This window comes from Ambystoma mexicanum, chromosome 14 (genome assembly GCF_040938575.1).
Source record: "Ambystoma mexicanum isolate Mex_15411 chromosome 14, UKY_AmexF1_1, whole genome shotgun sequence".
NCBI lineage: Eukaryota > Metazoa > Chordata > Amphibia > Caudata > Ambystomatidae > Ambystoma > Ambystoma mexicanum.
Genome location: NC_090940.1, coordinates 396,857,101 through 396,881,243, shown reverse-complemented (window position 1 = coordinate 396,881,243; position 24,143 = coordinate 396,857,101). Strand labels below are relative to the sequence as shown.

The 24,143-nt window shown below is 44.4% G+C and overlaps 1 protein-coding gene across 6 annotated transcripts in view; it reads left to right on the top strand.

Moving 5' to 3' along the window:
- The window catches only part of PAK6 (p21 (RAC1) activated kinase 6), a 939,585-nt gene extending 919,103 nt beyond the window's left edge, over positions 1 to 20,482 (top strand). For all 6 annotated transcript variants that reach the window (XM_069637521.1, XM_069637525.1, XM_069637520.1 and 3 more), the window contains one exon: positions 17,902 to 20,482. In XM_069637521.1, the coding sequence (XP_069493622.1) occupies positions 17,902 to 18,069 (168 nt within the window). In that variant the 3' untranslated portion in view covers positions 18,070 to 20,482. The remainder of the gene's footprint in view (positions 1 to 17,901) is intronic.
- Positions 20,483 to 24,143: the final 3,661 nt, after the last annotated feature.

Here is a 24,143-nt window from a genome sequence, read left to right as displayed (position 1 = left end):
GACTTAAAGACACAAATCGACGAGTTGAAGGACAAAGGTAAAACAGCTATGCTACTTCTCCTCAACCTCTCGGCAGCCTTTGACCTGGTGGATCATGCAGTGTTATGCGAACACCTAGCGTCAGCTGCACACTTCACGAGTGATGCTACAGCCTGGGTACAATCCTTCCTAGCTAACCGTACGAGTGATTCTCCCCCTCAGCCTCAGCAGACCAATCCAAATTACCTGTGGGGTTCCACAAGGTTCATGCGTCTCACCGACAATAAATGACATCTTTACCAAGCCACTCTTCAACAAACTTGACAGACTGGGTGTCACATATACCAATTACGCTGATGATGCTCAGATCCTTCTACCACTTTCAGGCAACTTCGTCAAAGACACGGCTCTGGTAAATAGGATATACCGCCTCATTCAGGCATGTATTGCCTCACATGGTCTCTGCCTGAATGACGACAAAACTGAGATCCTGATTCTGGGCTCCGACTCCAACCTAAAAGAATTAAGCCCCAGCTACGCTGCATTCACTATCGGTGGCAACATAATCAAAGTAGTAACTCGGGTAAAAACACTAGGCTTTTACCTTGATTCTACATTATCTCTAAAAAACAAGTTAGCTCCATGGCGTCATCTACAGCTTACACCTGTAAACTAATTAGGGGCTGTAGACCCTTTTTTATCAAAACCTAGTTGCATTACACTCGGTAATGCATTAATAATGTCTAAGCTAGACTACTGTAATGCCATATACGTAGGTGCTAACAAATATATCCTCAATAAAATGCGAATATTACAAAATAATGCTCTGAGAGCAGCCTTGAACATAGCACGCAGAGAGCATATTTCCAATCTCAGAAGAAACCAGCATTGGCTAAAAATCAGCAACAGGATACTACTCAAAGTGGCATCACTCACCTTTAAATGCCTCAATAATGCCGCTCCTCCCTATCTCTCGGCTAGACTGACTAGAAAAGACCCAACTCACCGCACTAGATCTTCCAATCCACTCTACCTAGAAATTCCTAGATTTAGATTCTCCAAAGCTGGTGGAACCAGCTTCACAGTCAAAGCTGCTCTCTCCTGGAATGCACTTCCGCTGCCATCAGAGTCAAACAGCCATAGTCTAGTTTTAGACGTAATTTGCAGAACTGGCTGTGAACTAGTGACATTCAAGAAACGTACCCACCTGTGATTCTGAATGCTTACCCACCTGTGATTCCGACCTCTGTAAAAATCTGCGCGGTTATATGTACATACCACTATTGTCCCTATCAATGTACCTACCTGGTATTATGTATGCCCTACCAAAATTGTATGTATTGCAAATGTTTTATTATTTATGTAATGACCTGTATGCTGTAACTAAGTCTCATATATTCTTGTAACTGCTGCGCCCAGCTACCTGAGGCCTTGGTGCGCGTTACCAAATAAATAAACAAACACACACTACCTGTATTGTGCACAAAATATTCCTTCACCTCTTCCCTCAGGTATTCTCGAAACCCTGTGTCCTTAAGTGCTTAAACTCTAAGTCTCCAAGTCGGAATCCTGGCTCAGGGGAGAAATGAAGTGCCACGTGACCAACAAAGGTGTGTGGTCCGAAAGGTCTCTTGCTTTATATTCGGCCCTTGCGAACTCTCCCAGAGAGTCTTCTCCGTCAAACATGTAATCTAACCTCGTATAGAGGTTCTTGGGAGCTGTATAATGAGAGTACACTCTGCCTTGCGGGCACAGTATCCTCCATACATCAGCCAACTTAAATGCGCGTAATAGCGTGTTTAAAGCTTTAGTTGAAGGAGCTGGATGAATGAATATGCCGTCTCGTCTATCCATTGTCGGGTCCAATGTACAGTTAACCCCCCCCCCATATCAACGCAGAATCTCTATACAAGCCTATCTTGGGGTATAGGGATCTGAAATAGCCTGCTGTGTCGTGATTTGGTGCATACGTATTAATAACACATATTTCTCTATTTTCCACTATTCCCTGTAGTAATATCCTACCATCCGTGTCCAGGAAGGTCTGGAGGACCTTGAATGGGACAACCCATATTAATACCTCTCTGGCATATACCGACTATGTTGAGCCCAAGGTCACGACCCCCCCCCATTTCCGTGCTAAGGTATCTTACCTTTCCTAAGTAAGATGAGTTTCTTGCAGGAGAGCAATATCTATTTTCTGGCATCTCAAATATGCCATTATCCTGTTTTTCTTAATGTAGCTGTTCAGGCCCAGACGTTCCAGGTTGCTATGTTAAGTTCTCCCATCCCATCTAGTGGGTCCCACGCTCGTTCTCCACATAGTACATGCATTATCCTACCCCTTTGCGCATCTGTGGGCCAACTTCCCACTAACTACCCCAACTCCCTTCCCACCTCCTCCCCTCCAACCATTGCCCAGCTCCCTAACCGGTGCTCAGGCCCAGCGTCTCCCCCTTATCCCAGGCACTAGTGCTGGTGTGAGAGCGCAGCAGAGGATACGTAACTGCTAGTATCCAAACTAATCTAATCATAGTATGGGGTATAGGCTGATTCCTCTGTGTGCAATCCTCATGAGGCTCGCCACTAGTAGTTCCTGCTTGTTAAACATTTCTGTGATGGCGTTTTTATCTTTCTTTACAAACATACTTAATAACGCCTTATGGACGATTGTCCGCTTAATTACACCTAGGTTAAGCGCTACCCTCCCGTTTGTCATTCTCGTCTCTCCACTGTTCTTTTGCCACGTCCATGAGGTTCACTTCATCCAACCATTTACTCGCCTCTTCTGGAGTTTCGAAGAAAATAGCTCAGCTTTTGTATAGGACTTTTAATTTGGCCGGGTACTCCTCTTGACCGCTTATTCTCTGTTTCTGCACCCAAAATGTATAATCCGGATATGCTGTGATGTTAGCCGATGCCCTATGGATCATGCCACCCTAACGAAAATGTTCAAGGATGTTCTCTCTATCCTTGTAATTGAGTATCCGGGCTATTATAGGCCCAGGTTGAGCTCCGGGTGGCGGCCTCCTACTCAGAGCTCTGTGCGCTCTCTCTGCCGTGAAGCCTTGCGTGAGGTCCCAGGGCCTATTTCTTGCAGCAGCATAGTCTCAATGAAATCCGTTGGATTTGCGCCCTCCTCTCCTTCCGGCAGCCCAATAATTTGCACATTGTTCCACCTGGCTCGTCCTTCTGCTTCCTCCACTCTGGCTTCCAGGTTCCGTACTTGTTGTAGCAATGTGGAGACTTCCTTGGTATTTTCGTTGATTTTATTTTTGTTTGCTTGAACCTCCTTTTCCAGTGTGACTGTACGTTCCATCAGCGACCTCACGTCCTGTCTCAGGAGATTTACATCAATACTGATGGCGTCTATCTTGAATTCCAGTGAGACTTTTAAAGCTGCTATGGCTTCCAAAATGTTCTGATCTCTGCTCCCGGGGGCCACTGCGTCTTGGGTCACTGGAGTAGTCGACTTCATGCTTTCCAATGCTTGAGCGGACATAGCAAACGTGTCTATGGAGGATTGTTTCCCTTTCATTTTGTTGGCTCTCTATGACATGACTGCTTGAACAGTGTCACTGCACTCTTCGAATACTCAGCGGACCGGAGCACTATCTTCCCTCGGGGAGTGATTGACCCAGTTTGGGCATATCGCGCACTTCCTCTATGGTTAGTGTTTTCCATGTCCCATGAGGTGATCGCTAGCAGTCCCTACAATGTTCTGTCAGTTGATTGTTGCCTCTGTATCCTGGTCCGAGTGCTGACACTCTAACTTCTTGCCTTTGTTTCAGCTTTACCGCGTGCAACGTCAACTTCCCCATCCGCTACTGCACCTGCTCCTTATAGTAACAACCACCGTAGCCTGGCATGCATCACTGAGTTATTATTTCTGGAGTTAAGAGCTATCTCGGGCATACACAGGGGCTGTGTCATCGCAGTCCAAGTTGAGAGTCCCTGCAGACCCAAAGTCTCTTTTCCACAGAGGGGAGGATTACTCTCCATGAACTAACATCCTCACCGCACCAGTCATCCGGACAAGCACACTTTCCCATAGGCTCTTGTCCGTTATGGATCCTCTGGCTGGAGGTTTAGGGGACACTAGCCTTGTCGTTCCTTCTGGACCTCTTCTGCCCTCCCAGGTTCACACTCTGCTCTGTAAATCTTTCAGATCTGGTCTTCACCCTATACGGAGAGACCGCAGGCCAACCAGCTGCTTTTTTGCATTCTAGTCTGGGCGCCTGGCTACAGGTTGGGGCACTCGCAGTTCTTGCTTGAGAACGGATGGATCCGCTACTGGTTCCACCGTGTATGTCAGTGGCTGCGCTGCAGGAGCCAGGTGGCGGGCTATGCTTTCCCAGGACCTTCCCACGTTGTGGTCTCCCTATTTGCACCAATGGAAGTGTGCAGGTCTGTTCCACTGACTTATTTTAGTCTGTGAAACCATAATATGATTGTTCATTGCCCCACAATTCCGCATGCGTCCGGTGTCTCTGGCTGTTATGCTTATGCACGCCTTCCTGGGCGGGAAGAAACCCCACAAGGGTTGTATGTCTACTTGGAGTTGTTAAGGATTTCAATCAGGCAACACACACCTTGGTCTCAGTCTAGTATGTAGCGCACAACTGAGATGCTTTTCTCCTTATCTTATGCAGATTCAATTTGAGATGGTACACAACTCATATCACACCCCCTTTTCAAATACCCGGGTCACAATGGACCATGAACCAGGCTGGTTGGTAAAATGCAATATTTATTTATTTTAAAATTCAAATAAATCGTACAATTTTTATCATGGGGTAGCAATCACCAATGGGGTGATAATTACAAGGAGGATGTAAGCAATGCACTTGGTTTAACCTTCTAGTGGAAGATATACAAAACACCAGGGAATAGGAGCACTTTTTGATTTAGGAAAGATATAACCCGAGTTAGGATTTCCCCCTGCAATGTTCCCTCAACCCACAAATAATTCTGAATGGATAGAAAAACACGGCAGGTAATCAGGAATAAGAGGCAGAAAACAGAATAAAAATCCAACCTTCCCTCACCAAATAAGAGTGGAAAACGGATTTTAAACCCCTTGCAATGTTATGAAATGACACTAGGAAATGGACAAGTAAATAATGAATGTTTGTTAAAAACATTGAAACAAATATAATTCCTTGCTAAAGCAACATTGCAAAGACACTAACAAACACAAGCAACGGATTACCAAGAGCATATAATTCGAAAATGAATGGAATGTTTAAAACGTGTTGCAGCCAAATGACACGAGCAAAAGTTGCATTTCCTTTCAATTTCCGTGTAAATTTACTCAAACGGTTTCTTTCAAAATCTCGTGAAATATTGCAAATCGTGATGCGTTTTTTAGTCTGAGGGACAGAGGTACATCACAGGGATATTACAGAAGTGAAAGAATTGGGGTAGCTGGTGAATTGAGAGATTTGGAAGGTAGGGTGAAGTTCGTTTTTAGGAAAAAATAGTAGTGAAAAAGAGAAAATCGGTTTTCAAAGTGAAAGGCACATTTTACTTAAACTAGATTTAATGGCTAAGAAAAGCAGAATGCCACCCATGAATATAAAAGTTACGCTGCAGTTGTAACCCGTCACGCAGTGTACCCCTTTTCTTTAGAGAAAATTAATTTATTTAAACACAATATCGCTAATGACTTATGATCTATGCAAGACAGAAATGAAGAGAAAAGCGACGCTAACGCTTGGAGATCAAGGGCAAGAACACAGAGAATTCTGACAGTTTTAACAATTTACCAGGATAAGTATAGGATGGCTTAGAGAGTGGGATAAGGACAAATGCAAGACAAGGTAGACTATGTATTTCTATGGGGTAGGGATTATACTTGCAGTCCACTTTTAGTTTTGGGATTTTTGGACCGTCAATGGTTCTGGTCACTACACGGCAGCGCGCCTGGCAAAGGACAGTTGGGCACAAGACAGCTGGGCAAGGTCGGGTCACTGGATGGTAATTCTGGTCACTGGATGGCACAGGTACCTCCTGGGTGCAGTTAGTGGGCAAGCAGTTAGTGGGCAGCAAGCCAGGCTGGTTCAGGATGCACAAGGTACCACAGCTTTCCCCTTTGTAATGGGAGATCAGGGGGTTGATTCGGGATCAATGGCCTTGCTGGGAATAGGATCAACACTGCTTGGGTTTTGTAGTGGGCCCTGAAGTAGGGTCAGCAATGCTTTGTCCTTGTAGTTGGAATCTGGACTCAGCAGGATGAATGGAACAGGAAAGCCGACGCAGGAAAATCAGGAAGAGTGTGTGTGTGTCTTGTCAGGGACTTTTATTTATAATACATAGTGACATCATCAAAGTATATGGCTGGGTAGGCTTAGCTAAGCACACCTCTAACCCACGGGATTGGTCAGGGGTGCTAGTCTCCGCCTCGCTCTCAACTGGTTGGATTTCAAAGCAGGAGGGCATTTTTATGATGTGAGTTTACAATGTTCAAAAAACCTCTCAGTTATTTTAGCTAAAATCCGATTTTGCCACAAACGGTACATTTATACAGTTGAAATCTCTTAACAAATTATATACACAGGTTACATATTTTATGTAGAGCATAACACTCCAACTCTGCAATCTGAGACATTGTTTCTCCCTTCTAATACTTTTTGGTAATTTTGAGCCTAAAATTCCATAACTTTATACACATGTGTGGATTAACATAAGGGATGTAAGTATACAAATTCGAAATTGGAATCATGGATACTTTCCTTGTAATCCCTGATTCTTTGCCTTTTCTATTCCCAATGGGTCAGTGAATTCTACCCTGTCTTAAATGAAAGCCCATACAATCACTTTTAAACTGCAGAATGTTTACATTTTTACAAAGTCTTGCTGCAGAGATAAAAGTCTTTACATTTGTATTCATAATTAGTCTTTGGAATCAAATGGCAGTCCTTTGTCACTGGACCATATTTTTTTTCTTCAGCTGCCACCAACTGTCATTTCCTCCAGAGCAAGGTGGGGGTTTCCCAGCTTGATTGAAGGTGTATTGCCCCTTCCCCACTTCACACTTCCTTGTCCTAGACATTCCATTGTCAGTGAGTACAGCCTAGACTAGATTCTGTCCAACCTAATAATTATCACTGGAGTGTTGGTATCTGCTGAGAGACACCCTCCTGTTTGTAGCATCTCCCCCAAGCAGAAACATATTTTTCTTTTGGAACTTGCAAAATCCAGCCAATATAGTTTAACAGTTTTACTTTCTTATATTTGGTCCTGAATTAAACAAGCCAGTTGAATAAAATAACCCATGTGTGTATTTTCCCCAGCAACAAACCCCTTCACATTGCAAGATAATGGCAGGCTTTCATTCAACAGTTTACTTTTTAAAACGGGCATTTTTCTCCTGGAGTTTGCAAATCCCATTTTACATGTGTGGTGCAAATCTGGCATTTCTTTTTAAATTCGGTTTTGCATCTCCCTCTGGATTCCCACACTGTCTTGCAGCTATAGTTATTTTCTTGTATGCAGGAGTTTTGTTTGAAGCACAGATGCATTGAAATTGACATGGCTCAGATAGCTGGAGTTTCTTTTGAACTACTGATCTTTGATACTTTGTGAAGAAAATGAACACGTTTTCCCGTGCGGGTAAAAGTGGAGTTCCTTGTGGATTTTTCTCAGAGTTCCCTGTCATTCAGAAATCATGCCTGGTTTTGCTGAAGCACAATGAGATATACTGGGCATGGCAAGGCCTTATTAATCACAGTGGTTTAAGGAAAAACAGATGGAAATCGCGTCAGAGCAGCATTTTTTAAAGGTGAAAAAGGCAATGCTGCTTTTTCACTTTATGCCATTTGTATATGTCAGAACACACTGGCACGCTCCCTCTGTGTGTCTCCTTGTTCCATCCTGCCCAATGTATGCTTGGCAAGACGGTGCAGCCTTCTTTTTGTTGCTGCAAAACGCAGTTTTAAGGCAATGGTGCTCACAGGAGCCAGTGCAACCATTTTGCTGTTTCTGCGCAAATGCAACTTGGTTTTGGTGAAATTCTGTTCATTGGGTCAATGTAGCCCACACAGTGCCCCACGAGGCGCGCTCCTAATTACAGCAGCTTGTACTTTTATGTAGGTTCTCTCATTGTGGGCTCCGTTGGTGGTGCGAGGCTCCATTGCTCCAGCCAGCGATCTCTGTGCCTTATCCCTGCAGCGCTCGATCAGGGCTCTCGCAGCTTTCCCATCCATCCCACCTTTAACAGCGTTGGTTCAATGCAGAGCGCTTCCTTGTGGTTTGCTCTGATCAAGGCCTTCTCCCACCACAGCTTGCCATGTATCTTGCCCCCCTGCCTCTAGTTCGCTGCAATCAGCTGTTTCGTACCAGCACCCTCGCTTCACCTGCCGTCTCCTGCTGTGTTGCTCGGGTTGCCCCCTTTCCCTTTAAGTTGTGTGATCTCCCGAACGCTTGCACAGTTCACCGCTTGCTGCTGCAATGTATCCGCAGCCGTCAATAGTTCGCCGCCGCCAGCTGTTATTAGCCTGCCTTCAGGTGCCGTCAGTTGCACTAGACTTTGCACGCACTTTCTCGGTAGAAGTGCCGCTCAGTCTTCCCTTAGGTATAACCCTCCGACCGTCGCTTCCACTCCACTTTCCGGTTAAGGGGCCGCTGTACCCGCCACGCTGCAGGGTAGCTGGTATTGCTCCCACCTGCCAGGAGGGTGCCATCAGCAGATTTATCTCAGTGCTGGCTCGTCCAGGTCGGTCCGCAATACAATTCAGTCTGATGCAATCTTTTCGGCTCGCCAGTCGCTTCACGCACCATTTTTCATTGCTCCGGTGCTCAGACTTCACTCAGTCCTTTGTTTCCTCGCATCCGCCATCTTTCCTCCTCCTCCAGCCAGACTCCTGACTGTCTCTCGGCTCTCGTAGCACGGTTGTTACAGGCAGTGCCTCCAGCTCATACCCAGTTCTGCTCCACCACCTAATAAGCCCAATAATATTTGTATACGCCTGGATGTATCATGTAGCCATCACCACTACGCCAGAATATGTAGGATCAGCAAGAGCTTGCAAAATGCCACCCTACTGCATGGCCCTGTAGCTACGCCCCCCCACGGCAGAGCTCTCCGTCAACTGTGAGGGATCTATAGCAGTACATTCTGTTTAGACATGCCTGGTGGGTGCAATTCCACAAGGTTGTTCATAGCCTGGACCAGTCCGCGCTGGAAGCAAATGTCATTTCAGAACCTCTAGTAGGGAAGGCTGTTTCCACTTGGTACCAAATGCTGTGCAGTTTCACTAGACGTCCTCTGACGGGCCATAAAGATAAATGGGAGGTAAATGTGGGCCCCCCTCAAAGCAGAAGAATAGTAAAATACCCTTAAGTCACCCCACGAGGTGGCCGTAGAGAACATATTACACGAGGGAGGCACTGTTTGGTTGGGGCCGGGTAGCCTACCCTGCCTGCCTGTCTGCACTGTCGCACGGAGCAGGGATCATTTTATCATATCATCTGGGCATGTTCACAAATCCAGTCTTTCTGGCGAAGGGTGGTAGAGAAAGTTTCCTCTGTAATATCGGACCTGATCCCTTTGGAGCTGAAACTGGTACTGCTTGGGATATCGGGGGACACAGCATTTTCAAGATACGAAAAACTGCTCATCTCATGCGCCATGGTAGCCGCTAAGCGGAACATTGCCATGAACTGGGGAACAAGGGAATGCCCCAAGGCATCCAAGAGGGTGCGAGATATGGACGGCTGGAGGGCCAAGGAAGAGAGGATTTATAGGGATAGGCGATGCCCTGACAAGTTCGGAAAATCAGGGCCGTGGAGGTGGATTGAGCATATCGCCATGGTAACAGGCGGTCGATACTGCAAGGCGTAGGCGGAATATGCCTTTTTGTGTTCAGGTTCTGTTTATTGTGGTAACTTGCTTTGCCATCCTTTGTGAAATGTTATGTTCTTTATGCCACTGTCCTTCTTTGTTGGTATAATTTTAAAAATCGATTTAAATAAAAGGTATTAAAAAAAAAAAAAACCTACAGGTTTGACTCCTGGTGTAAAGGAGATGGTGATAAAACAGTGCCATGAGGAGTCTATTAATAACATGAGACGGGCCTACATTAAACTGACTACTGGTTCTTTGTGTATTGAGCTGAAACCAACAGAGGGCTTTGAGCCTTATCTAGACTGTGTTGGTCCTGGATACACTCGATCTTTTATATCCTGCTGCGTAACAACACACTGAAGCTAGCTAAATTTACAGCTAAGTGGTCACGTCTTAATGATTGTCAATGTAAGGTTTGCGGATTCCCCCAGGAATCGACAATACATTTCTTCTAGTTCTGCCTAGGATACAAGGACCTGAGGGAATGTTACTTTCTGCCTTTTCAGGCTGAGGGATGTTAAACTGACAGCTGCAGCTGTATTGTTCTGTAAATCCAAGAATGATTTGAATGCAGTCTGTTTTATATCAAATCTGTTTTTAGAGCATGGTTAAGAAGATTAAGTAATTTTAGATCATTGTGCTACATTTTTGCATTTCTGTTTGAAAGCACACATGCTGGATCTGGTTTTTAATGTACTTGATGCTGATGAATTGTTCATTGTTATATTATTGTATATACAATGTTTGCTGCGTTGTTACTTTAATGGATTTTACAGCTGAATAAAGCTATGTTTGACCAATTAACTAAAGACCATATAGAATCCCTGAAGAGAATTTGTTGCAAAAGAATTAGAGAAATGCTCAAGGCAGATATAATCGAGCCCTCTGAGAGTCCCATGTCCTCTCCCTACATTTTAGTTGCGAAACCAGATCAATCTTGGCAATTCTGCATGGACTTCAGAAAGTGAAACTCGATTTTGGTATTCGCCAACTATCCGATGCGAAGAAATGATGACCTGATAGAAAAGCTGCGCTCTGCAAAATATATATCTACCTTAGACCTGATAAAGGGTTATTGCCAGTTACCAGTGAATCCAGCTGACTGGGCAAAGATGGCCTTTTGAACGCTGCACAGTCTCTTCCATTTTAAGGTCCTACTTTTCGGTCTACATGGGGCCCTGGCCACTTTTCAGCGACTAATAGATAGACAGTTAGCCATACTCAGCATCCTGCGGGGCATACCTCGATGAAATGGTCATGTACAGTGATAGATGGCCAGAGTGTGTCCATCATCTGTATGAGGTTACCCGTACATAAAGTAAAGCTGAGTTAAGAGCAAACCCAAGGAAGTGTCATCTGGGGCAATCTGCAGGGAAGTACCTCAGACTTTTTTTTTTAATAGGAAATGGCTTGGTAGAACCACAAGCAGAAAAGGTGAAGGCAGTTCTAAAAACCCCAACACCAAACACAGAGAAACCTTTGTCTTCTTACGATTAACCTGCTATTTTAGAAGGTTTATACTGAACTATTCCAGCATAACCGCAACGATGACCATCAAATAGATCAAGCCAGTTTTGACGGACTGAAAGATATACTATGCCAGAAGCCTGTCCTAAAGATGCTGGTCTTCACAAAGGAATTCTTGTTGCAAACGGATGCTTCCAAGGTCTAGTTGGCGGCAGTGCTCTCACAAGAACATGATAGCGTTGAACACCTGATACTATATGCCAGCAGGAAACCTTTTCTTAGAGAGCAGTCTTTCGCCACGGTTGAACTTGAAGCATTGGCCATAAAATGAGCAATCATGCACTTGAGGTACTATCTGACCGGAAGAAAATACGGGTTGGTTACAGACCACTCACCATTGACCTGGATGAGCTTAAGACAGGACACCATTGCCAGAGTAATGAGGTGGTTCTTGGACTTGCATCCCTTTTGCTTCACTGTCAAACATTGAAAGGGCCAGGAACAAAGCAATGTAGACATTCTAAGCTGCTTTCTTAACAGTCTAGACGGGGAAGGCTCGAACATAAGAGTGTAGAGTATGTGACGAATTGAGGGACATCATCCCTTCTCCCCAAGGGGAAGCCTCCCCCTTTGAGGCTAGGGAGGTGATTCTGCTCTGCAAGAACCTCCCATGGGTTCTGGACCAGTAGGATCTCACTGAGAGACTCTCCCTTAGGGGACAAGGGCTCCCGTTCATCTAAGGAACTCCCTAATCCCTCTCCCATGATGGCATGCATGGGACTGTCTGAAATACTTAACAGCAATAAGAATCAAGACTGGGCTGAAGACGGTAACATGCACCATGAGTATCAGAGAAAATAAGCTGTCTCTTTAAGGACAAACCTGGACTTCACTGTGACGTGTAAGAAGGAGGACACTCTAAGATCGAGAAGAGAGGGAATCCTACTGTAGAAGGGGTGGCCTCCTGGTAGCATAACGTAAGGGGGAGGCGGAGCCAACAAGAGCCGCGGAGCCTTCAAAATTCAGAACGACGCTGAACTAGAGGAGCAGACGCTGGGAAAACCGCATACCAAATCGGTGAGAAACCAGGGGTCTGAGAACTGAAAACCAGTTGCTGGCGTGACCACAAGTAGTTTGTGGTAGGCAGGTAGCCCAACCAACTACGCCGACACCAACCCACGGAGGTATCTGCAACGGCACTGTTTACCGGGAAGGAAGTCAGACCGTAGCACGAACAGCAAACGAGAAACTGGCAAGGAAACCCCAATGGAGACGACAAACGAGAAAGAGAAGCCAAGTACGAAAGAAGGTCCGGAGCGACCCCAGGCCTTGGAGATGTTCCTGCATGAAGAGAGAGGTAAAGGAGAGAATGAAAGGACCGGGAAGCCAAAAGGGAATTGTTATATGAGCAGAGAAACTCATCCTAGTGAAATTGTTGAAACTCAAACTACAAAGTTGATCAAGCTAAACTGCTAACAAAATACAGGGAACGTCATATGTAAACGTGAGAAAGAGAATATTAATCGGTGGATAAGACTACCCTGGAAAGAGGGGATAAGATCATAACCCACTAAGGGGATTCATTGGAGATTAGTGGACACAAGAGAATCTGAAATACGAACAAGAGAAGTGGATAAACAACCTGATGACCAAGATGAGTCTGAAGGGGCCAACTCCAGGTCATACACACCCAAACTATGTGAATTTAAGGATCAAACAAACTTTACAAAAGAGCCCCAGGAAAATAATCCCACAAAATAAGGGAAGAGTCCTGCTTTACTAGGAGAAGGAAGCAATTCTCCTGGACTTATTTTGTTTTGAATAGTGGTAGGGTCAGATAGGGTTAGTTTTTTGGACAGTGGACTTTGTTTTGATTTGCACAATTCCGGACGTCTGACAAGCACTTTAGTTAATTATATAGGTAGGGAACACCCCATACTTATAGGAAGAGATAGGTCTTCATATTATTTAGTAAGCCATTGTTGGAAATTTATTAAAAGTGTCTGCATACTTCCTCTGACTCGCCACAGATTATATTAAAAGTTAGTCAAACTAAAGATATTTCAAATGCCCTTTTTTCAGAGCAGCTGTTTCAATTTTTCACAGAAGGTATCTGAATTGCTAATGCTGAGAGGAATGAACGTTCACCCCTTTTCTCTCAACCTGGGCTTATGATTTTAGTTGAAGTAGCACAGGGCTATTGTTCCCTTATTTGTCACCAAGGTCTATTGTTTGCACAACAGGTTCCAGTTAATGAGTATTTTTAAGATAGCACTTCACCTGTGAAAAGATCTATATATTTCTTTATTCATCAAGCATTTCCTTTTTAAGCAGGACTTTCTTCATGGACCTTACCCACCCCCAATGCCCTTCTCAGTCAACCGTCTCCACCTCACCCCTCATTACTGCTCCTGTGGTAATGTATCGCAGCCCTGTTGTAACTTGTGCCCCTAACCTGTATTCCTCTTAACCCATGGATGTCCAGAGCTAGGTCCACACTCAATAAATGCCTAAAATAAAACATTAAATAAATGGTGAATTGGACCCTCTCTCAGAAAGACACTCATAGCTTTCAAAGTAGTTCGAGTCTGTGATTTGAGTCGCCTCTCCTGGAACAAGCATTTGCCACCTGATAGTTTTTGTTATTTTGGTCAATTGTATTACCAAACTTCAAATTCCATCCAGGCTAACCCCAAGGGAATAATCCCAAAGACCCTTTGTCCACTGCAACAAGAGTCATGTCTAATATAGTAATGCTCCAGGCCAAAAAATCATGTTGAAGTCAAAAACCAAAAAGTAAAAAATTCACACAAATATGGTGCCCACCTAGAAAATCATGTTAGAAATGTCGGAAAATACTTATTTGTATTTCCGCCTCTGTTCAGAAAATAACTTGAAGGCAAAATGAAACACCGGAACAGAACTGTTTTTTTTTCCCCCCCAGAGACACAGGTCTTTATTATAGCTCCAGCTATCGTCACATGGTCGTACAATTTGCCATGTGAACCATCTGCCCTCTCATTATCGGTCTGTGTCTGCCCTCCCCCGTTCAAAAGGAGAGCATTTATAAATTTGACAGCTAGTGTAGCGTTACAAAAGGTCTTTGGCCCTGGCTATATCTACAATCCGGGCAGGGCGTCTTTCCTCTTTCGTAACTGTTCCTAGGCTATACAACATGCTACACTTGTTCTGTAGGCACAGGTGGGCAGCTGAATCCATACCTAGGCATTCACTGTTATTGCAGACTCAGAATTTCTAAAGCAAGACTTGTTCACAGTTTTCTGTTTGAACCTATGTCAAAACGGTTTGCAAAGCCTACAATATTTAATACATAGCTCAGAGAAATATGTTTAATAAAAATAGGATTTTTAGGAGATGATGATCCAAATGCATGAGAATTTTTCAGATCCTCTCTCAGCCTTATTACTGTTAAATATCCCTGAGCATAAATCATGGTTGACGCCATGATGGCCAAAGCTGCTAGAACCGCTCAGTGCATGACGAACAAGCGTATGTTTTTGAATATCATAAATATCATCACTGTAATAAATGAAATGTATGCCTTTTGGACAGCTGCAACCTCCAGCTCTTGCCCTATATTGACATAGCTTTGCACACTACTATTTATCACATGGCTATTGATCTCGTGCCTTATTTAAGCCATAGTGCCGTTTCAGGTAGGCTGTCCTGTCTAGTAATGGCTCAGGCCGTACCGGAAGTGGTGTGCCGTTGACAGGTGGGCGGCCCGCCTGGGTGGCCATTATTACATTAGCATCCTGGGGTCCTAATTATTGTGGTCTTCAGGAAATGTGCTCCACGCTTGTCCAGTTTCCTCAAAAAACAATGTCTGGTGACAGAAGTAGGAAAAGCATGGAAGTAATTATTCAACTTTTATCATGAGGGGATGTAGCCAGGAAGCGGGTAAGACTCCAAAGTCCAGGTGAGAGGATGTCACAGAGGTATGGGAGCCGCAGGGAGGGTGGGTTCCAGGGTTTTAGGAAGAGTACATGACGGGTAGTAGGGCTGGGGAATGTTGGACCTTAGCGAGCTACTGAGGAAAAATGATGGTTTAGGGGAGAGGTGCTTGAGGAGGGTATGGAACATGCGCTTACCCAGTGTTCCCAATGGCCTTAATAACTTGTGGAGTCTCCAAGAATATTCAAGGGTCTTATGAAAAATAAATAAATACATTTCAGCATAAGGTGTGTCAACTACTCTTTTCATCAATGGCTAGTCCATAAAAAGACAGGAAGATGGTTCAATTGAATGTACCAAACAGAAAAGGGGTGGAGGGGATTGTTAAGGGCCGTCCCTCTTTTTCTCATCTAAAATGCACCATTACCTCCCTAAACCAGGCATTCCTTCTCCGCAGGTCCGCATACACTAATTGTTTCTCCGTACTATCTAAGTTCTGATTTTTCTATGAAGCAGGGTCTCAAGGCAAACACCTGATATAAGTCACGGACTACATAAACTGGCCCTACAGGATGAAAAATGTTGGTTTTAAAGGGATTGTAGGGTTGTGCTTTACAGATACACAAGCCCCCTCTTAGTCTTCTTCTTTTCAGACCCTGATGTTCCTCTCCTTATGCGTCTTGAACGCTATCCCTTACCACTTCCTACCCTCTCACTACTACTCCACCCATGGTCTCTCCTCACACTTCATGACACTTCCTTTTCTATCCCTTCCGTGTTCCTCTCTGTCTCTCTACTGCTTACCGCCACCCTCCGATTATCCCACTACTCGCACTTTGAAACACCTGTGTATAGGCACGTCACAAATGCCATATCATATACTCTCTCCACCAGTACTACTCTCTTCACACCACTCACTAAACCCCTCTCCTCACTGAATACTACACTTCTCTTCTCACCTTGTACTCAGGGATGTGGTGCCCTGCTCACCCTTCCAGGCATATCGTGCCCTGTTCACTCTCCCAATGCATGCATTCTCACTATTCGTTCACACATCAACTTCACTCTTGCACCCTTATCCTAGCACCTCAATACTACACCCCTGTCTACTATCCGTACTCTCCCAACAGCCACTCCCTCACATTCTACCTACTATCCTCACTCTCCTCCTCCTATCTCCCATGCTTCCCTCACTGTTATCCTCACCTACACAAGCACTGTCTCATTCACTGCTTCACTCTCACAAATTGGTACCACTCTACCTCACCTTGCACCCTGCCTGGGTAATCCACCTCCATCCTCTTCTGCACCGTCCTTTCTCCGCCTGGTATCTTGGTCTGCCACTGCCTCCTCCTCCAACTCCTCTGACCTCACCCGAACAACCCACCCCCTTCCTTTCGATCTGTGTCCTTTTATACTCTGAGCCTTCTGGTTCTGTCTTCCTCTCTCCCTATGATTAGCTACAGTGATAACCTGACTCTAGGAACCAATCTGTGCCCGCCTTTTCCCCAGAAGCTGTATTACACAGGTGAAATTTAAAATAAACTAAAAGCCCCCCACCTCCCCAGCACGGTTTTGGCAACGGCCTCTAGTCTGGTAATAGACAGAGGCTCAGGCTGCCCATTCTCCCTGTGGCTTTCCTCAGGTGTTGGTGAGTTTTGTTGCTAATACGGTTTGCAGAGGGTTTCTGTTTCACTCCTGTGCTCCTGCGGTCTCTCCTCACTCCCACTTCATATTCTGCTGACCCCTCATTCGCATGGGGTCCATTCTTGGGATGTACGGTCGGTTACTGGATGACTCATTGCTGTTTGGCAGGGACATTCCAAGTCCATTTCAAGGCTGTGCTTGATTTTGTTCTCCTGACTATGCCCCTGGTTTTAACAGCTGCTTCCAGGTGCACTGTGGCCGTTGGAGTTCTGAAACGGAAAAGAGAGAACACTTGCTAGAAAAAGTGCTGGGATAGATTTTACAGTAGATGGAAGCATCGGTATCAACGAGCATGGCACATGATGGGGTCTCAGAGGCTGATGTCCCCCTTCTCCCACTCCCCCCCAAGCAGATGTAGCCTGTGTTTCTACCTTCCCGATTAACAGGCGCGATTCCTAGTCATTTCATCAGGAAAAAAAGCATCGAAATGCCACACCATCCGAAAAAAAACATTGTTTACCAAAGCATCGACAGGCTATCTTTTACATGTAAAAGTGCCTTTCGATCGAAACCAGTCCATCGAAAATATAAATGGACTGGTTTCAATGGAAATGCACTTTTACATGTAAAAGATAGCATTTCAATGCATTTTTTTGTAACGTTAAAACGTTACATGGAGCTGTCCAGTGCTGAAATGTAGGCACTGGCCAGCTCCTTGTAACTTTTTAATTTTTATTTTATATTTCTATATTGATTGGGAATATTGTGTACGCTAACTCAGGATGATCTATGGGATGGGAAGGGGATGCCCTTTAAGTGGTGTGTTCGTGAGTGCTATTAGAATCTTTATATGTAAGATACATCTCGTTTTATTTTATACTAGTTAGAAGGCATTCTGAAAATGTTGGTACACTGCCAAAAATAAAGGCAAAGATCTTAAAGGACAGCTATCTTATGGGCTAATGTTAATCATTGAATTGGAGTTTATACTTGTGTGTGTATATAAAGCGGATCTGACCCTATCTGTGTCCTCTTTCCCCACAAAGGCCTCCCCTGTTCTAAGAGACTTCTTGGAGCGAATGCTGATTCGGGAGTCTGCTCAACGAGCCACTGCACAAGAGCTCCTGGACCACCCGTTCCTACTTCAGGCGGGGCTCCCAGAGTGCCTGGTGCCCTTGATCCAGCAGTACCGCAAGCGCAACTCCACCTGCTGACCATTGGTCCTTGTTGAGGTGGCTTCGAAATGTGCCAGCATGGACCATCTGATAAACTCTTCCTCTGTTTGCCAAACACTGGTGTAGCATTTTGCAATGAACAAGACATTGCTTGTGACCAGCAGAACAATTTGAAAGTGTTTACCATGTTCCTGGCCTGAACCACCTGCAAGAAAAATCTCAGAACACATTTGCTGTCATGGAATAGGTCCCCCATCAGCAAGGGGCTATGTGCAATCTCTGAGGATTCCTTTCTTGCTGAGGACCAGTGTCGAGGACTATGAATGTTTTATTGTATATGAAATCTTTCTGCTGCTTATGGCTGGATATTTTATCTATTTGGAATTGAATTAGCCATCCACAAATGTGATTGTTTACAAAATGTAGTTTTACACTGGAGTTGTATTGCATGACAAAAACAAGCACACAGTGGGATTCGCAGAGTTTTAAGCTATGTACAGCGAGGAGGCAAAATGGCAGTGCACATGAGATGTAAAAAAAAAGACCACGTACAAGTTGTCACAGGTGATTTAGATAAAATTCTGCCCTCTGTGAGGGGTTTGAGGACACTTAATTACCTTAATTTGTTTGCCCCAAACTGCATTTCACTCCCCAAGTAATCAATAAGCTTGTTTGAGCTTAGGTTACTTGATGCAGGCTTAATGGTCCTCTCCTTCTAGGTTTTTACCTATAAAGCTTTATCTCCCAGATTATCTCTGGCAGTTAAATTGGGAAAACAGGCGAGAATCAGTTTTATGGACGTCAGACATACGTGAGGTCTCCATGTGCCAAAAGTACATTTCTGTAGGGCTGCAACCCTTCTGCTGTCTGTTTTGTTTCCTTTTATCTGCTTTTAATGGACAGAGAAGTAGTTCTTAGACCTCTTATGTGCTGTCGTGTTATTTTAACAGTTTTCTAAAGTTATGGCACTTAATCATTATGCTGAGTTTGCCTATTATAACGTGTACATGCATCCCAGTAGACCACCTTGCCAGCACAGAGATGATGCACTGCTTCCATTGTTTGATATTTGGGGGCGGGGGTGGGGGGGTGTTATTCTCTTTTAGTCATGTCACTTAGAATAGGGTTGTTGTGTAGTGTTAGTGTGGTATAGCGCCACAAGGGTTCTGCATTGCAAACCTGGTCCTTTTCTTGCATTTGGAGTTTCAGTGACCCTATGGACTCTATGGAAAGATGCAACCTTTCCACAGAGCACCTCGTGTTATGTTGGTGGATTTCAGGACTACCATGCAGCATGCATCCTGGGCTGCACTTCACTGTCTTGGGTCCTTCTCTTTACCTGAAGAACTTGCAGAGGGGATCCGCGAAGGCCTTGGTGGGCAATTGACATTGAGCAGAAAGCCTCTTTGGATAGCTTTTAGATGTCTCCTGGAACTTACTGTGATCTTGGGTTTCTTAACACCGCAGGCAGATAGGTCCACATTTGTATGCCATTGTCAGCCAGTGTGCACGCACTGGATGGAAGAACTATTGTATGCAAGCAAGTTTATGTTTGGAGAACACTTTTGTTGGACACCCCAGTCCTGGAAAGCTTTATAAGGCATTCTCCAAAATGTACATTCCTGGACGTCACTGGTGGCATGTGTAACTTTTGAAATTTCAGGGATTAGATCAATCCTTATTCATTTTTACAAACATGTCTAACTGCTGATTTGGCTATATTGTGACACTGCAGAATGAATACACACCTCTTACTCAGTCAGCCACTTTCATAGAAAAAAGATCCGTATGATTTGTAGAGAAGGCCTACAGGAGAGTGAACATTTCTGTGACTTAAAGGAGAGGCCTTTAATTCCTTAATTTCACCAAGTACATCAGTCCAAAGTTTCTTTCTCAGTTTTCTGCAGCTGCAGATGTTTTGGACTACGACTCACATCATCCCTTACTATTGACTATAGTAGCTAGAGCTGATGCTAGTCGTAGGCCGAAACAGCCAGAGAACCACAGGTTGCAGACCAAGGTGCAATCATGGTTCTTGGGATTTTTGCATGTGTTTTTACATTTGATGTATTTGTGCTTTGTTTCCTAACATTTCACCATCACCTTTTGTAGACGCCTATAGTTTTAGCACTACCTGCTTCATCTGCCGATCCCACTCTTTATGGATACCTTTCTTAGCGGGCCAGAGCAATAGTTTTTAATGGTGTATGACATATCATCCATACATTGTTAAAGAAATGTGTAAATTCCTGGGTCGATAGAGCTCTCCAAACCTATACAACTTTTTTCCCTGAACTGAAATAAAAAAACAGAGGCGGGACATGTTGAGTTTGCACTACCTGCTGATTTTATCATTTTTAAGAATATATTTGTTAGACATGCTGCTTTAGGGAACACTCATCAGCAGCATAAACTTGTATCATGGTCAAATAAAAAATGAAAGGCAATGATAGATCCCCAGTCTAATTTGTGTGTCCTGGAAATGCCCACTTCTCCATAATAAAAACAAGCTGAAACTCTGAGATTACTGTGACCTCAGCCCAGAGTAGCAAACAGGGATATCTTATCACTACTCTACTAATTGTTTACCTTGGCAGTCCTTGGCTACTGGCCCAAAATTGTAGGAATCTGAAAGCAGGTCTCCAGAAAAGTAAGCAACCTGCTCCACAAATGGGATTTTCTTATGGCGTTGATGAAAAGGTGGTATTGTTTTAATCAACCTGTGAAGAATAAAAGGCTAAGACCGCCATGCTAGAGATTGGTACTGTTTAACAGAGTAGTCTGCAGGTTACATGCAGTACAGCAAGCTACCTTACCAGGATTCTAATCTGTGACCTCATTTTTCACATATCTCACTAATTAATATGCCTACCACAGAGCTCTGTGTGTCCTGCAGGTCACAGGACTGAATGCTAGTAAGGTAGCTCAGTGCATTGGCGCCTGCTATGGAAATTCATGTGCTGCCTGCAGGTAATTTGTTTTAAACCTGGTTAGATAACTCTGTGGCTGGAGCACCAGCTGGAAATCCCAAGGTGGAACCTGCAAGTTGCTAACAGCAAACATGTGCACACACTTTGGCACTATCATGGCAGGGATCCAAGCTTGTAGACAGCAACAACTTGCTGGTGTTCCCTCTTAATTTATTGTTCCCGTTTTGTGTGTTAGCAAGTTAAAATGTATATTGGGGTGTACATGGTGCAGCCCTTAAACACAAAGGAAGGTTTAGTGTGAAGAAAAATGAGGTACTGGTGGTCTTATAAAGCACAGGCAAAGTTCTTCAGAAAGACCATAATAATATGTTATGTCATCATTAAGCAGAGCATAAAGGCTCTTAATGTGGTATGTAACCGCACCAGGAAAAGACACAGAAACTAGGTGCTTCCTGAACATTTATTTATAGCCACCAATTGGGGAAAAGCACTGGCAAATGCCAAAGGTTTTGCTGCAATCTAGATAACTACTTGTGCAGGGGATGTGTTCACACCTTCCTATCAGCCCCTCAAGTATTTGTATTTATTTATTTGCATTTATAAAGCGCCTAGCGGCCCTAAGTCATTGTGGCGCTGTTGCAGAAGGCTTACTTGGTTACATAAGTGCTTAGTGTAAAGTACATGACTAGGTACAGTCAATCCGGTGGGGGTATTAATACAGTCAATCGGGTAAGTGCAACACATTACAAGCCACACCTCATGTTACGGGTGGCACAACGCAAAGGATGCAGGTAAGATCAGAGGGAAGAAATGAAGGTCAATCCGGTGGGCGCAACACAATACAAGCTGCACCTCATGTTATGGGGGGCAAAGAGGGAGGGGGTGGAGGAGCATTCAGCACACAGGCGACCAGAGAGAGGGGGGTGCTGTACGGAGGTGTACATCTGGGTTGGGTACCTTCACACACCAATCTTCATGCTACTGTCCTTTAATAACCATTTATTTGCATTCAGTGTATAACAAAGCATTATCCTTGGATTTAGGAATCATTCAAAAATTAATTATGAGGTTCACCATCGCAATATGCTAGGTTATTTCCCTTTAAACTGCATTTCACGTTGATCCCAATATCTTGAAGCCAGATCCCAAATGAGAATAAAGAAAAATAAGTACGATGAAGGAGGGTGGGAAATAGCACACATTTTCAGAAAGTCAAACTGGTTGAGGATTAAAGGGCTACCACAAAGCCAGTCGGTCCACACACAAAGCACAATGTATAGTTAAGAGTAGAAGAACAAGATGTATTTTGGAAAGTGCAGGTTGGGGTCAACGCAGAAGCTCCAAAAAAGAAAATATCTTAATTCTGAATGTCTGTTTTGTCCTCCCTTCCACTTAGGGATTTGCAGCCCTTGAGGACTCGGTCTTTGATTGTTGAGCCTGCCTGAGCTTTCTGCTTGCTTTGTGTTGTCTGGTGGCTACTGAAGTCTGGTGGGGACTTGGCCTCCCAGTCCCACAGATGCCGAATGGGGCTCCCTCTAAGGGTGGATGGCAAAAGGTTGGTCAGGAGAAGGCTTCTTTTAAAGGCCTAGAGGCACAGACAGAGTGGAGACCACCCCAGAGGTCTCCCTGGCTTACTTCTGGGCTTCTCATTGCCTCCTTACTCCCGGTTCTTTGCCCCAGCAACCCAATCTCGCTCTCACCTTCGATATTCTACTACATACTTGTACCTAAGGCTTACTCTTGATAGTCTTAGCATTCACCTCTCTAACCCGTCTTCTACATCGGTCTTCTTGGAGCTATACTTTCCCTCTCCTTCAACTTACTTCTAATGTTCACGCTCATGTCCTCCTCCCAACTGGCACCTTCTTCACCTACCCCCATTCTTCTCTGAAGTTCTCCTCCCTTCGGAGGCCTTCCTCTAACTTTCAACTTCTTCCCTGCTTCACATGCCAACCTACTACTCTTGCTCCTTTCTAAAACTGTCTCCAACACTCACCGCCTCTACTCCTTCCCAAATCACTCACACTACCTCTCTGAATCACCCAGTTTATATAGGTCCTCATTACCTCCACTTAGGCTGCTATCACCCTGTATGCAGCGTTCTTTCTTAATTCACTATCAGAGATTGGCTGACTGATGAATTATTGTGGTCAGGCATTTGTGATGTGCGTCCGCAGAACCTCTGTGCCTCTTAGATCAAGCTCAAAAGATGCTCATCCACCATTGTTGTTTTGGGACAAGACTCTGGCATGGGCTGATCAGTGTTGCTCTTCAAGCCTACTGCTCATGGCTCTTCTCTATTATGCTTTTCCGCTCCCTGGAGTCCTGCCAACTCTGGGTATGCAGTGCGAGAAATTAACATCCTTCTAATGGTGTGTCACTACAAGTTAATGGGCTCCCTATATGCTGTAACGAATCCCTCAAAGGGACAGTGAAAACATTCAGTACTTTCATATTACTCTTACCAGTACCAACGGTGCCGGATCTTGGAGACAGTAGCACATAATAGCACCATGTGATGTTCCCCTGCAGGTGGAACTCCAGGGATAGGTGGGGGGTGGGGCAGGGGCATTTTCTCGTCATTTATTAAATCCCCTAAATGTCAATAAGTGTTCCATGGTGCAAATAGTTATTTTCCATTAGGAGGGTCATAAACACTCACTTTTGATAATTTGGAGTATCTGCCCAGACAACGAGATATATAACCTTAGAATTAAGCAATATTCAAATGTAATTAAACAAACATGGGTCCTGTGAAGAAACTTACCTGCTTATTGATCAAAAACCTAACCCTCAAGACACACAAGAATCTGCAGAGCAGAGAAGATCAAATGCACAATGCGAAAAATGTGTTAAGCACCTATAGTTCAGTTCTGTCATGGATGCTCGCACAATGCACCATATTCGAGATACCGAAAAAGCATGACCATTTTCATGGACCACTGCAGGATGAACGGTTTCTTGGAAACTATGTAAACGGCGGTGAAAAGGCATTGAAGCTTCCAGAAGGTGAGTGAAATTTCTATTGTGGTTTTCACTCCAAGATTGTCTGCTGAAGTGTTTTCAGCTACCCGACGATGGGTAATCTATATCTTCAGAAAACAAATAAATTGAGAGATTGGTTCGTCAGCCAGCATTTCACTGTCACCCCATGACTAGTGTCTCTCTCCAAGTTATATATAT